The sequence below is a fragment of the Lepidochelys olivacea genome, assembly GCF_965140295.1.
Source record: "Lepidochelys olivacea isolate rLepOli2 genome assembly, chromosome: 1".
Lineage (NCBI taxonomy): Eukaryota > Metazoa > Chordata > Testudines > Cheloniidae > Lepidochelys > Lepidochelys olivacea.
The window spans coordinates 8,281,633-8,298,133 of NC_140411.1; the positions used below are offsets into that span (position 1 = coordinate 8,281,633).

The 16,501-nt window shown below is 49.3% G+C and overlaps 1 protein-coding gene across 1 annotated transcript; it reads left to right on the forward strand.

Moving 5' to 3' along the window:
- Positions 1-755: 755 nt before the first annotated feature.
- LOC311514351 (olfactory receptor 52K1-like) lies at positions 756-11,174 on the forward strand (the record flags this gene model as incomplete). Its single annotated transcript, XM_084616906.1, has 2 exons — positions 756-778; positions 9,705-11,174. 2 exons carry the CDS (start codon positions 756-758, stop codon positions 10,678-10,680), a joined length of 999 nt encoding a protein of 332 aa, XP_084473032.1. The 3' UTR covers positions 10,681-11,174.
- Between the last annotated feature and the right edge of the window lie 5,327 nt (positions 11,175-16,501).

Below are 16,501 nucleotides of genomic sequence, written 5' to 3' on the forward strand. Positions count from 1 at the left end.
TAATTGCTGTAATCAGAGGCTGATTTAAGTAATAGGTCACATACCACAGTTAGTAGTTCTGCAATTTGATATTTTGAGTTCCTTCAGAATTCCTGGGTGAATCGCATCTGGTCCTGGTAACTTATTCCTGTTTAATAGATCAGTTTGTTCCAAAACCTCTTCTGTTGACACCTGGGACAGTTCCTCAGATTTGTCACCTAAAAAGAACGGATCAGTTAACCCAGAAGTCGGTGGGGAGTTCTCCCCCAGGCTTCAATGGGAGCAGGATCAGACTCATAGGCTCTTTTGGTATGTCTACGCAGCGAGCGGCAGTTAGTCTCACAGCTCGGGTTGACAGACGCAGGCTCGTGCTTCTCGAGGTACCGCGCTAAGAATAGCTGTGTAGATGTTGAGGCTCGGACTCTGAACCTGAGTTCAAAATAGCACTACTCATGCATGTTCCCCGATGTACTACGTACATCCAGGCTGAATACCCAGAATGTGCTGCTGAATGTACCAGGTACATCTTGATACATGCAGCTTAACATGCCAGGTATTTCTAGGCTGGAAGCACATGCCGTACAGCCAGATATACTCGGTACATCATGGCAGAATGCACACTAAACAATTTGCATCTCCTAGGACCGAGGTACACCAGGTAGGATACTTGTAACCAAGTGGGGTTCATTACTCGTGACTTGTAATGACATTCTAAGAACGCAAAATGATTTTGCACAGAAAAATATCAGGGTTTGTATAATTAGTGTTCTTGCAACATGATTGATGAACTCAACAAAAGGTCAGTCCACTTCTTCCAGAGCTGAGACTGGCCCCTAGCATGTGTAAGCAGAGACAGGGTGGGCTCCACCCTGACATCTGGTGGTGAGGTGTGGCAAGTTGTGGAAAAGAACTTCAGGGGCTGATCTCATTTGCATAGGCACACCCACCCTGCCTAGAATGAGGCCATAACTGCCCAAATCGTCACTTTGGCTGTTGTGGGATCCCCAGTGTCTCTGTTATTGGGGCGGGAAGAATAAATTGTTAGTACCCTGATTATGGGAACTGTGCTTGGAACTGTACTTGGCCTTTTTGTTATGATGGAGGACTCACCATCAACTGAGTAGCACTCACTAGGCAAGGGACATGGGTTCCAAAACTCTGTGAATTGAGAGAGACTTGAGACAGGTATTAGTGCCTGGTGGTGTAGGCCCCTTTTGTGAGGGCCTGAAGCACCAATTGCACCTCTGTCTCTCTCCACTGTGGAATGTCAGAGCTAATTTTGGGTCTATTAAGAGTTTTGTTACAGGTATTGTGCTGAATTCACTTCAGCCTTATAGTGCACCAGCACTAAGGCTCCCACTACTATGAGCTGAAATCACTGAGAGCTGAAATCACTGAGCACTGTGTCAAGTAGGGGGGAGCTGGAAGTTCTAGTGTGCAGTGGAGCCAGTCGTGAGACAGCAGTGTGTTCGTGAGACGGCGAGCTGAGCGGAGCCGGTCGTGAGACAGCGGTGTGTTCGTGAGACGGCGAGCTGTCCGGAGCCGGTCGTGAGACAGCGGTGTGTTCGTGAGACGGCGAGCTGTCTGGAGCCGGTCGTGAGACAGCGGTGTGTTCGTGAAACGGCGAGCTGAGCGGAGCCGGTCGTGAGACGGTGAGCTGTGCAGAGCGGAGCCGGTCGTGGTGGAGCGGAGCAGAGCCCTGTGGGGCAGTCAGCTTCAGGACACGTAAGGTGCCCCTTACCTCTTTCCCCCACACCCAGGCACATTTTAGCCAGATTGGGGAGTAACACTCTGCAGGTGAACTTTTGAACTCCGGGGCTGGACTTTTTTTGGACTTTGGGCGATTAGTGGATTGCTGGACTCAAGAGACGTTTGGGTTCTGGGACTCAAGAGCCTGAGGGAAAGGAGGTGGCCCAAATTTTCTGGGGTGGGTCAGTGTTCATGGTTTGGTTAATGAGCACTAGTTGTGGTGTTTCCCCAATTTAATGCTGATGTTGTTTGCCTCATGTTATTAAAGATTCTCTACTACACCAAGACTCTGTGCTTGCGAGAGGGGAAGTATTGCCTCCTTGAGGCGCCCAGGGGGTGTGTAAGATTTTCCCAGGTCACTGGGTGGGGGCTCGAGCCAGTTTTGCATTTGCTTTAATGAGAGGGAACCCCTGTGTATTGAACCCGGCCCTTGCTGCTATCAACTTGGCCTGGCAGAAGGGTTACATTTGTGGGGGCTCGTCCGGGATCGAGACTGGGTCAGTACCCCTCGCAAGCACATCTTAGGTGAGTCATTAAATTGGGAGAACCCAGAATCTGGTTGTTGTTGTTTTGATCTGTTATATTTGGGAAAGAAATTACAGTTTGTATAATGGCCCTACATTTGCTAGAGGATTGGTGCAAGGGGATGAATATTAACCCTAGGAACTGTGTCCTGGTGACCGGGGTGCCGGAGGCATTCGATGAAGGCTCAATAGAGCCTACCTTAAGGGCATCCACTGAGTACCTGAGTAAGTGTAAAATGCGTGGGCGCATATTTGTGAGGGAGGATGGAGATTTTGCTGTACTGTGTGAGCTGCCGTCGGCTGTGGACCCTCTACAGGTTCCAGGCACGATAGCAGTGGAAGATGGTGAGTGGAAGGTAATAACTACTGGGAGCCAGCCCTCACCGGCTCCTGCATCTGAAGTGGAGTTTTTAAAGAAAATGTCAGCCTTTTTGGGGGGAGAGGGGAAGACCTTGGCTGATATGCCGGGTCTGTTGGGCCTTGACCCAGGAGTCCCAACCCGGGAGGCTGCTCCATCACCTGATGAGTGGGTGAAGGCTTTGGGGCAAGCATTAGAGAAGGTCGTGCCACCCCACCCTGAGTCAAGCCCCTATCGTAAACTGAGGCTGTTTTCTGGGGGTCCCACCCCAATACCCGGGGAGGAAGCATTTGAACCCTGGCTGGAACACACCACTGAAATGCTGCAGGAGTGGGCAGTACCTGATGCTGAAAAGAGAAGGCGACTAGTAGAGTGCCTCAGGGGGCCAGCCCTAGATGTGATTCGCACCCTGAAGCTCAGTAACCCTGGGGTCAAGGTAAAGGACTGCCTAGAGGCCCTTGATCATGCCTTCGGGAGAACCGAGGGCTCAGAGGATGTTTATTGCAAGTTCCTCAATGCCAGGCAACAAAAGGGAGAGAAAGTTTCTGCCTACATACAGAGGTTGGAGAAATTATTACAGAGAGCCATCATGAGGGGAGCAGTAGCGGTTGAGCAAATGGACCGGACTAGATTGGCTCAGATTGTGAGGGGAATTCAATATCAGAACCCAATCCTTCTCCACCTTCGATTAAGGGAGCGCCAAGACAATCCACCGGGTTACTCTCGACTGATAAAAGAGGTCCGAGAGGAGGAAGAGAGGCAGGCAGCTGGTGAGGTTTGGGAGGTTCAGCCACCCCAGGCAACTGCCACAACATCCATACGAGCGCCCAAGGCGCTGATGGTGAATCCTCAAGAGGAACTTACCCAACGAGTGCAGGTCCTGACACAGAAAGTGGCTGAACTAGAGAATACCATCGATTCAGCAAAGACTTCAGCGTACAAGGAACCCCCTGTTACCACGGTCCAGAAGACTACATTTAGAACCTCTGCCCCACCCCGGCAACACGGGAAAGGGCAATCCTTCTTCTGCTACCGGTGTGGCCAGGATGGGCACATTGCTGCCAGGTGTCAGAATGCAGAGAATCCCCCGCTAGTATACCAAAAGCTGAGGACCACCTGGGGAAAGTCGGGAAACGGCCCCAGGGCCTGGGAAGGGAGCCGCCTAGGCCTGCAGGGTTTGGAGGCTCCCCTGCGAAGAACCATGCCACCCGAATCCCACCAGGATTGATAGGACCTCGAGCTGAGGTCACTGTAAAGGTTGAAGGGACAGAATGTAGAGCAGTGCTTGACACGGGATCCCAAGTGACTATCATATTCCAGTCTTTCTACCAGCAGATGCTTATGCATCTGCCTATACAGCCCTTGACAGGGCTTGGCCTGTGTGGTCTCAGCATGGATGAATACCCGTATCAGGGGTATGTCATTGTACACCTGGAATTCCCAGAAGAGATCGCTGGGGTAAGACAGGAGGTGGACACTGCAGCTTTAATATGCCCTGACCCTAAAGGTGTCTCTGATGTGTCCGTGCTGATAGGGACCAACTCCAGCCTCTTTAAGGTACTTGCAGATTACTGCAGACAGCGAGCAGGGGACCAATACCTGAATACCTTGGTGATACACACACATTGTGCTGCAGCCTACAGAAAAATTGAGGACGCAAAAAGAGTGATGCCTGATTTGCCGGTGGGAGCACTGAGGTACGCAGGCCCGGTCCCCTTAGTGGTGTCTGCAATGACAGAAAAGGAGGTGATTGTCATGAGTACCTGCCTGAAAGGCAATAAGAGAACATTAGCAGTGGTGGAGCAGCCAACTGAGGGAGGGCTCCCTGAAGGAGTGCTGGTTCTTAGTGGAGTCATAACCCTACCTGCTGAAGCCCAGGAAGAGGTGACTATACTGATTGCTAATGGGACAAGTCGTGATATTTTTGTGAGGCGAGGACAAAAGATAGCAGACCTCTTTGAGCCTGAGTCAATTGTAACCCCCCAGTGTGAAACGCAAGTTCCGACGATAGACCCAGCAAAGTTTGACTTTGGAGATTCACCAGTGTCCGAGGAGTGGAAAGATCGCCTGAGGAAGAAACTTTGTGAAAGATCCAAGGTGTTCTCACTGCATGAGTGGGATGTGGGATGTGCAAAAGGAGTAGAACACAATATCAGACTACATGACTCTCGACCTTTTAGGGAGAGATCTAGGAAGATTGCTCTCTCTGAGATGGAAGATGTGCGACATCATCTTCAGGAGCTGGCTGCGAATGGCATCATTACAGAGTCCCGCAGCCCATACGCCTCGCCCATTGTGGTAGTCCGTAAAAAGAATGGGAAAATCCGGATGTGTATTGACTACCGCACCCTAAACAGCCGTACTGTGGTCGACCAGTACACTATGCCTCGAGTGCAAGATGCCTTAGACTGTCTGCTGGGAAGCCAGTGGTTCTCTGTGTTGGATCTTCGAAGTGGGTACTACCAGATCCCTCTGGGAGAAGAAGATAAGGAGAAGACCGCCTTCATCTGCCCATTAGGGTTTTATCAGTTCGAACGCATGCCCCAAGGGATTTCTGGAGCACCTGCCACCTTTCAACGTCTCATGGAGAGAGTTGTGGGAGACATGAATTTACTGCAAGTGTTAGTTTATTTGGATGACCTGATTGTGTTTGGAAGAACCTTAGAGGAGCATGAAGAAAGACTTCTTAAAGTGCTTGATAGGTTGGAGGATTATGGTCTGAAGCTTTCAATTGACAAATGCCAGTTCTGCAGAACCTCAGTGAAGTATGTGGGTCACATCGTATCCCAAGAGGGTGTGAGTACTGATCCTGATAAAATAGAAGCACTCACTACATGGCCACGTCCAAGTAACTATAGAGAACTCAAGACCTTTCTTGGATTTAGTGGCTACTACCGCAGGTTTGTGAAAAACTATGCTACGATTGTAAAGCCTCTGAATGATCTTACCAGGGGACATCAGTCCAGCAAGAACAAATCTAAGACCAGGAATAAGGGGAGGTTCCCAAAGCCTCCTGTGCAGAGAAACTATGGCCCCTTTGCACCATTTGGGCCACGGTGGGATGAGAGATGTGAAAGGGCTTTTCGAGAAATCATTACTTGCCTAACTCATGCTCCAGTCCTAGTTTTTGCTGACCCAAGCAAACCATTTATCCTGCATACTGATGCCAGTTTGGAGGGTCTGGGAGCAGTCCTGTACCAGGAAGTGGAAGGCAAACATAAACCTGTAGCCTTTGCCAGCCGAGGATTGTCTGATAGTGAAACTCGTTATCCCACCCACAAGCTGGAATTCTTGGCCTTGAAATGGGCCATCACTGAGAAATTTCGAGACTACTTGTATGGTGCTCAGTTCCAGGTGTGGACAGACAACAATCCACTGACCTATGTGTTAACAAGTGCTAAGCTGGATGCTACAGGGCAGAGATGGGTGGCCGCCTTGGCTAGCTATGAGTTTAGCATTCAGTACCGATCAGGGAGAAGCAATGTAGATGCAGATGCATTGTCCAGGCGTCCGCAGGCTCCAGAAGTTGCTGTGATACCTACAGATGGAGTGAGAGCTATTTGCAGTGTGAGTCGTCGAGAGCCAGAGGCCTGTGAGAGCCTTCAGGGATGTATTGCAGAAGCTTTGGGCCTGCCCCCTGAATGCATGCCTTCTGCCTCAGTGAACTATATTGCATTGGACCAATCTCCTTTGCCCATGCTCAATGCGGCTGACTGGCAAGAAGCCCAGCGGCAAGATATTGACATTCGTGATACACTACTTGCCAAAAGGGAGGGGCGAAGCCCAGCTGCAGTTGTCCCACCTAACCCGGAGGGTAAACTACTATTGAGAGAATGGACCAAATTAAAACTGATTCAGGGAGTGCTACACCGAATGACCACCGACTCTTTACAAAAGCAACGAGCACAACTAGTACTGCCAAAAAGGTACAGAGCCCTGGCCATGAGGGCCCTGCATGATGACTTTGGGCATTTAGGGATGGAGAGGACTCTGGAACTTATTCGTAGTAGGTTCTATTGGCCCCGAATGGCTGAAGATGTTCGCAGGAAATGTGAGACTTGTGCTCGATGTGTTCAAAGGAAAACTCTGCCCACGAGGGCTGCATATCTGAAGAACATCACCAGCAACAAACCTTTGGAGTTGGTATGCATTGATTTCTTGTCTGTAGAGGTAGACAAGAGGAATGTTGGGAACATTCTAGTAGTGACTGACCATTTTACACGGTATGCACAGGCATATCCCACACGTGATCAGAGGGCCACCACCGTCGCTCGAGTATTGTGGGACAAATATTTCTCAGTCTATGGATTCCCGGCTCGGATACACTCTGATCAGGGGTGGGATTTTGAGAGTCACCTTCTGAAGGAGGTGCTGAAGATAGCAGGAATTAAAAAGTCTAGGACAACGCCTTATCACCCCCAAGGTGACCCCCAGCCAGAGAGGTTCAACCGAACCCTATTAGATATGTTGGGAACTTTGCGACCAGAGCAGAAGGCAACCTGGAGCCAGCATGTCGCATTTCTGGTGCATGCCTACAATGCCACAAAGAACGATGCTACGGGAGTCACCCCATATCTTTTGATGTTTGGGCGAGAACCAAGATTACCCATAGACTTGTGCTTTGGTGTATCAGAGGATGGAGATAGCTATGAAACTCATCAGCAATACGTATCCCGACTAAGAGAGAGGCTGCAGGATGCTTATCGCTTGGCTACCGCTGCGGCTCGGAAGAACGCAGACCGCAACAAACATCGATATGATGCTAGAGTGCGTTCGCAGGAGCTCCAGCCGGGGGACAGAGTCCTGCTGCGAAATTTGGGTATCGCTGGCAAACACAAGATAGCTGACAGATGGAAGGCAATACCTTACCTGGTGATGGAAAAGCTGGGAGATCTGCCGGTCTACAAGATCAAACCTGAAGACAGTCCAGGGCAAATAAAGACGGTGCATAGAAACCTTTTGCTCCCTGTGGGGGAATTGGTAAGCACCCCTTATGAGATGGGCCATGACAGGGCAGCCGGGCAGAACAGAAGTGCTAGACCAAAGCTGCCATCCAACACAGACAGTGAGCCTCCTGCAGCTAACTTACCCCTATTCTGCACATCTGAGAGTGAGTCTGAGGAGGAAGACACAACCCTGGTGTATCCTGGGATGGAGACAAGATTTCAGTCTCGACCAGCTGAACCGAATGAGAGTTCTCCCTTTTCCACCCTAAACCCTATGGCGGAATTATTTAGGCCCCTTTCTGACACCCCTGTGCCGCTGATGAGACCCCCGTGTGATGACACACACAGGTTATTGGCCAGTGGAGACACTCAGGTAGAGGATGTCCTGGGCACCTTGGACCCTCCCGCGTTAGAACTAGGAGTGCAGGGGCCTACGCCAGTAGCCAAGAGACCCTCAAAGGAAGCCTCTCCATCCATCAATCAAGAGGACGTTCCCCTTACCTCAGCAACAGAGATTCTCAATAGACGAGACAGGGTGATAAGACCAGTAAAACGGTTAACTTATGATGCACCTGGGGTGACTAGTGAGGAGCCAATACATTTAGCACACAGGATTGTGGAAGCCAAAGTGGGCTTTCTGAGGCCTTTTGGAGGAAATCAATGAGTTGGTATAAAGGGAGTATGATTTGTCGGGACGCCAAATTCTCGGCTGGGGGGAGGATGTAAGCAGAGACAGGGTGGGCTCCACCCTGACATCTGGTGGTGAGGTGTGGCAAGTTGTGGAAAAGAACTTCAGGGGCTGATCTCATTTGCATAGGCACACCCACCCTGCCTAGAATGAGGCCATAACTGCCCAAATCGTCACTTTGGCTGTTGTGGGATCCCCAGTGTCTCTGTTATTGGGGCGGGAAGAATAAATTGTTAGTACCCTGATTATGGGAACTGTGCTTGGAACTGTACTTGGCCTTTTTGTTATGATGGAGGACTCACCATCAACTGAGTAGCACTCACTAGGCAAGGGACATGGGTTCCAAAACTCTGTGAATTGAGAGAGACTTGAGACAGGTATTAGTGCCTGGTGGTGTAGGCCCCTTTTGTGAGGGCCTGAAGCACCAATTGCACCTCTGTCTCTCTCCACTGTGGAATGTCAGAGCTAATTTTGGGTCTATTAAGAGTTTTGTTACAGGTATTGTGCTGAATTCACTTCAGCCTTATAGTGCACCAGCACTAAGGCTCCCACTACTATGAGCTGAAATCACTGAGAGCTGAAATCACTGAGCACTGTGTCAAGTAGGGGGGAGCTGGAAGTTCTAGTGTGCAGTGGAGCCAGTCGTGAGACAGCAGTGTGTTCGTGAGACGGCGAGCTGAGCGGAGCCGGTCGTGAGACAGCGGTGTGTTCGTGAGACGGCGAGCTGTCCGGAGCCGGTCGTGAGACAGCGGTGTGTTCGTGAGACGGCGAGCTGTCTGGAGCCGGTCGTGAGACAGCGGTGTGTTCGTGAGACGGCGAGCTGAGCGGAGCCGGTCGTGAGACGGTGAGCTGTGCAGAGCGGAGCCGGTCGTGGTGGAGCGGAGCAGAGCCCTGTGGGGCAGTCAGCTTCAGGACACGTAAGGTGCCCCTTACCTCTTTCCCCCACACCCAGGCACATTTTAGCCAGATTGGGGAGTAACACTCTGCAGGTGAACTTTTGAACTCCGGGGCTGGACTTTTTTTGGACTTTGGGCGATTAGTGGATTGCTGGACTCAAGAGACGTTTGGGTTCTGGGACTCAAGAGCCTGAGGGAAAGGAGGTGGCCCAAATTTTCTGGGGTGGGTCAGTGTTCATGGTTTGGTTAATGAGCACTAGTTGTGGTGTTTCCCCAATTTAATGCTGATGTTGTTTGCCTCATGTTATTAAAGATTCTCTACTACACCAAGACTCTGTGCTTGCGAGAGGGGAAGTATTGCCTCCTTGAGGCGCCCAGGGGGTGTGTAAGATTTTCCCAGGTCACTGGGTGGGGGCTCGAGCCAGTTTTGCATTTGCTTTAATGAGAGGGAACCCCTGTGTATTGAACCCGGCCCTTGCTGCTATCAACTTGGCCTGGCAGAAGGGTTACACATGTATTTAATTTACAGGTCTGTTCATTCCATGTGTTATATTTTATTGAAAGGAAAGACTTGCAAAAGACGCCACAACAAGACCTGTCAGGTTCCAATGGCACAGGCTCTGATCCATCAGTGTTCTTCCTGACAGGCATCCCGGGGCTGGAAGCCCTGCACCCCTGGATCTCCATCCCCTTCTGCTCAATGTTCTCCGTAGCCGTTCTAGGAAACTGCACCCTCTTGTATGTTATCAAGACAGAGCCTTCTCTCCATCAGCCCATGTTCCATTTCCTCGCCATGCTGGCCGTCATCGATCTGGTATTATCCACAACCACCGTGCCGAAAATACTGAGCATCTTCTGGTTTAATTCCAGGGAGATCAGCTTTAATGCCTGCCTGGTGCAGATGTTTTTCCTTCACTCGTTCTCCATCATGCAGTCTGCTGTGCTGCTGGCCATGGCCTTCGACAGGTATGTGGCCATCTGCAACCCCCTGAGATATGCCACCATCCTGACCAATTCAGTGATAGCAAAGATCGGGCTGGTGGCTTTGGCCCGGGCTGTTCTGCTTATGGTCCCTCTGCCCTTCCTCCTCAGGAGGCTCCCCTACTGCGGGTCCCATGTCATCGCCCACTGCTACTGTGAGCACATGGCCATGGTCAATCTGGCCTGTGCCAACACTATGTTCAATAACATCTATGGGATCATCGTAGCTCTCTTCATCGTGGGGCTGGATCTGATGTTCATCTCCCTATCATATGTCAAGATCCTGAGGATTGTCTTAAGCCTGGCATCCAAGGAAGAGCAGCTCAAGGCTTTCGGCACCTGTGTTGCCCATCTTTGTGCCATCTTAGTGGTCTACACACCAGTGGTCCTCTCCTCAATAATTCACAGGTTTGGCCACCAAGTCGCCCCACATGTACACATCCTGCTGGCCAATTTCTACCTTCTCTTTCCTCCCATGATGAACCCCATCGTGTACAGTGTGAAAACCAAACAGATTCGTGACCGGGTGCTTCTCCTGTTCCGAGGGAAAAGCTTCTAGGCTGAGCAGGAGGGGGCTGCTGAGCAATCAGGAAGCAGAGGATGCAGGATTAGTTTTCTGAGTAACTTAGACAGCATGGTTGTGGGGGCTTTGTGTACGCTGGGATGGGAACTCCACCTCTGACTCATAGGGAGCCATACACTGTCCCCTACATGACATTAGCGCTGCTGGCCAGAAGGTGATCTTAGCCATGACCTTGTCCTCACTCGGCCCCATGTGTGTAGTGCTGGTAACAAAGACGAGTGTGAAGGCTCCTTGCACCTTCTCTTGCTGTGCTGGAACATCTGGCCTTTTTTACTGGCACACCCAGCCGTAGCCACGGACGTGCATGCTGCAGGAACAAATGAAGCTGTGATGTCTGAACATTATAGAGCCTATCCTAAGTTGTTTAATAATACCACTGTGACACTCTGTACCTCGGGAGAACACCCTGCACCCCCATGTGCATCCTTATAATATGATTGTGTCGTATCCAGTGCAAAGTTTGTCATGCTCAGGGTTTAGCTGATCGCCATATATGAGGTCAGGAAGGAATTTTCCTCCAGGGCAGATTGGAAGAGGCCCTGGAGGTTTTTCGCCTTCCTCTGTAGCATGGGGCACGGGTCACTTGCTGGAGGATTCTCTGCTCCTTGAAGTCTTTAAACCACAATTTGAGGACTTCAATAGCTCAGACATAGGTGAGAGGTTTATCGCAGGAGTGGGTGGGTTAAATTCTGTGACCTGCATTGTGCAAGAGGTCAGACTAGATGATCATAATGGTCCCTTCTGACCTTTTTTCAGAGTAACAGCCGTGTTAGTCTGTCTTTGCAAAAAGAAAAGGAGTACTTGTGGCACCTTAGAGACTAACCAATTTATTTGAGCATGAGCTTTCGTGAGCTACAGCTCACTTCATCGGATGCATACCGTGTAAACTGCAGTAGACATTATATACACACAGAGACCATGAAACAATACCCCCTCCCACCCCACTGTCCTGCTGGTAATAGCTTATCTAAAGTGATCATCAAGTTGGGCCATTTCCAGCACAAATCCAGGTTTTCTCACCCTCCGCCCCCCCCCACACACAAACTCACTCTCCTGCTGGTAATTGCCCATCCAAAGTGACCACTCTCTTCACAATGTGTATGATAATCAAGGTGGGCCATTTCCAGCACAAATCCAGGTTCTCTCACTCCCTCACCCCCCTCCAAAAAACCACACACACAAACTCACTCTCCTGCTAGTAATAGCTCATCCAAAGTGACCACTTTCCCTACAATGTGCATGATAATCAAAGTGGGCCATTTCCTGCACAAGTATCTATGAATCTATGAATCTATGTCGGGTGTCTTTGGAAGGCTTATGATGCACTGAGCATTGTTCTTATAGTACTGTTATAGGTTGTAATTTCATGTACATAATTATGAGGCTGAAAATGTGTCCTCAAGGCTTAAAACAAGCCCAGGCAAAACTCTCCAGGAGCAGAGGGGACCCTCACAGTGATGCAGCGAGCAAGGTGTATGTACAGCTTGTTACTCCAAAAGGAGTTCACACTTTAAGCACTAATATTTGTGATTTTAAGTGAGTCTTCAGTGCAGTGGCTAACAGTCAGGAGGAGGTCACAGTTTTGTTATTTTCTGTTTATTTATTTTGGGTGAGGGAAATAAGCAAAAGAAAGCAGAAAAATGAGTACCAGTGAGGCGGCTACAAAACTAGAGTGGGCCAGACTGGAAGAGGCAGAGAAGGAAAAGGACCGCAAGTTTCAAATGTAGCAGGCAGAAATGAGGCTCAAAGAAGAGGGGGCTGCACACAGAAGGGCTATGGAAGAAAAGAGAGAGAGAGAGAAGAAAAAGAGAGAGAGAGAGAGAAAACACCAGCTGGACCTGCTAGAGAAGCAGAACCAGAGGCCCCCGACCCCAACAACTCCCATCACTCGAAAAATCCACAAATGAGAACACTTATGTCCTGCATAGAGTGAGGAGGACGATATTGCTGAATATCTGACTGCCTTCGACAGGCTGTGTGTGGTACATGAAATCCCTGCTGGTAAGAGAGTTCCTACCCTGATTGTGAAATTAACTGTAAAGCTCGAAATGTGTTCCATGAAATGCCTATTGAAGATGCTTTAGACTATTGTAAATTTAAACATACTGTTTTGTGAATTTTCAGATTACCCCTGAAACATATAGAGTTATATTTAGGGATCTTAAGAGGGATATTGGGATGAGTAATGGGGAATATGTAAACAAAATGAAAGATTTGTTGGGAAAATGGGTGAGGGGTAAAAAGGTGGCAAGTTTTGAAGGAATGCTTGGTCTTGTTGCTCAAGAGCATTTCCTAGGCATATGTAAGGCTGATGTACAGCAGTGTCTGTGGGACAAAGATATAAAGTCTGGGGATGAGATGGCTGTTTTAGCTGATGCCTTTGAACAGACTCAGGTGTCTATTGAGGCCAGGCCACAGAAAGAGGGGTTTAAAGCTGATGGGAAGGGAGGATCCCATTTTATCCCTAGCAAGACGGAGGGTTGCTGGGAGGCTGGGTATTCACCTCCCCAAAACCATTCCTCAAACCCTCATCCCAAATCTCCTGTAAAAGCAGAAGAGCCCAAAAGGTGCTATCAGTGTAAGTCCACTGATCCCCTGAGGAATAAATGCCCTGGGCTAGGAGGAAGCAGGCAACCAATAGTTCATGTTAGTTCTGCTGTCCTCAACACAGAACCCCCGCAAGCAATCAAAACTTATCATATTGGCCCTGTGAGGTTAGCCTCTGCAGAACTAGCTATGGAGCATGTTAAGGCTGTCCAAATTAATGGCAGGGAGTATTCGGGGCAGAGGATACAGGGGCCCAGATCTCTCTGGTTAAGCAGAGTGTGGTCCCAAAGGCCAGTATGCTGCCTGGCCAAATGGCAGAGATTGTGGGGGTGGGCGAAAGCAGATTCCTCATACCACTCGCTAAAATCCGTGCAGTGTGGGAAGCTTTGGAAAGTGTTTTGACTGTGGGAGTAATAGAACACCTCCTAGCTGACCTGCTCCTCGGTAATGATTTTTTCCATGTAGCTCAGGTTAAAGTACTTGCCTACAGAAGGAGGGAGTTTTATGCTGGGGCACCCAAGGGAAAGGGTAAGGTCTCAGGAACTGCTGAGAGAATGGGAGAGTGTCTCCATGATTCTCCTGCAGCATGGGAAAGCCACGTGCTTCCAGATGGGAGGGTGGTTGAGACCAACTCCTGCACTACAGCTGGAGGCAACATCACATCAGGAAAAGATGGGGGTGTAACGCCTGCCAGGGAGAGAACTGTCCAGGCTGTTAGCTGCCAGCAAGTTGCAGATGAACCAGACATAAACCCCTCTCTAAAGAGCACAAAGAAATGTGTCTTAAGAGGGGACCCAGCGGAGGAAACTGGGGAGGGAATAATGGGGGTACAGGAATGTATCCTCACTGGTCATTTGGGAGAGGATGCCCAGGACAGAATGGCCGAGTCAGCATCTGTGGACCCAGGCACTCAGCCCATGACCCAGGTTTTGAGAGGGAACTGTGTGACCGTCACACAGCTGACTTCTCAGGGTCAGAGAAAGGGGTGATGGAGGGTACCCCAATCCAGGTCCTGGTTTTTCAGGATAGTATTTCTGATAAGTTTTTGGAAAGTAACTGTGTCTCTTTACATCAAGGTGCAGTTCCAACACCTGTGACAGCAGAGGAGTTGAGACCAGGAATTTGCCAGGTGGTAGTTTGTGAGAACACAAATGACCCAACTGACAGAGAAGGGGGTGTTTTCCCCCAGGCTGGTGAGACACAGAGAGCAGTTATGGAAAAACTGCTGGGAAAAGGTTAATTTGATAGAAGGGTAAACACACCTAGCCCAGAGAACACCAATCACAGCCCTCTAGGGGGCAGGGAAGGACTCAGTGCTGGGAGGGGAAAACACAGGGTAATCCCAAAAGGGGAGCTGGATTTTCTGCATATGTACAGTCCTGGGGTTGGGAGACCAGCCCTCAAAGGGCCAGCCATTATGCAGGATCCCCCTAAACATGGGAGAGAGTCAAAGGACACCATGGGTAATGAATAAACTAACCTCAAACTACACTATAGAATCATAGAATCATAGAATATCAGGGTTGGAAGGGACCCCAGAAGGTCACCTAGTCCAACCCCCTGCTCGAAGCAGGACCAATTCCCAGTTAAATCATCCCAGCCAGGGCTTTGTCAAGCCTGACCTTAAAAACCTCTAAGGAAGGAGATTCTACCACCTCCCTAGGTAACGCATTCCAGTGTTTCACCACCCTCTTAGTGAAAAAGTTTTTCCTAATATCCAATCTAAACCTCCCCCACTGCAACTTGAGACCATTACTCCTCGTTCTGTCATCTGCTACCATTGAGAACAGTCTAGAGCCATCCTCTTTGGAACCCCCTTTCAGGTACTTGAAAGCAGCTATCAAATCCCCCCTCATTCTTCTCTTCTGCAGGCTAAACAATCCCAGCTCCCTCAGCCTCTCCTCATAACTCATGTGTTCCAGTCCCCTAATCATTTTTGTTGCCCTTCGCTGGACTCTCTCCAATTTATCCACATCCTTCTTGTAGTGTGGGGCCCAAAACTGGACACAGTACTCCAGATGAGGCCTCATCAATGTCGAATAGAGGGGAACGATCACGTCCCTCGATCTGCTCGCTATGCCCCTACTTATGCATCCCAAAATGCCATTGGCCTTCTTGGCAACAAGGGCACACTGCTGACTCATATCCAGCTTCTCGTCCACTGTCACCCCTAGGTCCTTTTCCGCAGAACTGCTGCCTAGCCATTCGGTCCCTAGTCTGTATCTGAACAGAGGGCGTGGTAGCATAAAGATACTTGTAAACACCCTGTTAGGGGGCTTATTCCTTCACCCGCTTACTTCCCTGGTCCTTCTCGCATGAACAGAGAGCAACAATACCCGAAGTCCAAAGGTGCAAACAATTCGATGTTTATTGGGGTGAACTTCCAGCAAGCATGATTCCAGTTTCCTTCCTTAGTGTCCCCCTTCCCAACTCTGACACCACAGAGCCTTACCTGTGTCCCTGTTCCCATTCCTGCCCTTAGCAAAACATGATTCCAATTTCCCCACCTCCATTCCCTGTTCCCATTCCTTCCCCGCCCGTTACTTTCTGATTGACTGCAGACTATATAGTAAAACTTGAGTTCTGCTTAGCTATACCTTAACGAATCATTTTACTGAAATTTAACTAACCAATCCTAACATATTGTAACATGATTATTTAACCAATTATATCCCACCACCTTAATTAGTTTACACCCAGCAAAATTAATTATATAGCAGACAGAAACAATCTCAGAACCAGACAGAGATTATACAGACAAACAATAGCAAAGTGGGAACTATAATGACAAAACAATACAGAAGTGAGGATTTCACATCCCAGTATTGATAAGTGAGTTCTTGCCAGACAGGATGCTATCAAACTAAGTTTCCTTTTACATCTTCTAGGCACTTCCCTTTCTCTGGAGGTGATAGGCATTATCAGGACAGGATTGTATCCTAACAGCCCAAGAGCACCTTATTTCAATGTGACTAGTTTGGAAAGTGAGGATGTGACCGGTTGCTTCCCAGTTTATGGCTGCCTCTGCTGCTTAGCCAAAGGCCTTAGCCTAAGAACAGGGCCTCAGACTGTCACAGTAAGAGAAGGACCTTACACCGGCAGACAGTGATTTTGATTCTTTCTTTTATACCTCTAGAACTAGCTAAGTGATAAGAATACACCTAAATTCTTAGAGTCTAGGCCTTTACAGACAGGCCTGAATATCTATATCCTAACACTCCCCTCTGTGAAAAAAAAAGGGTATTAATGT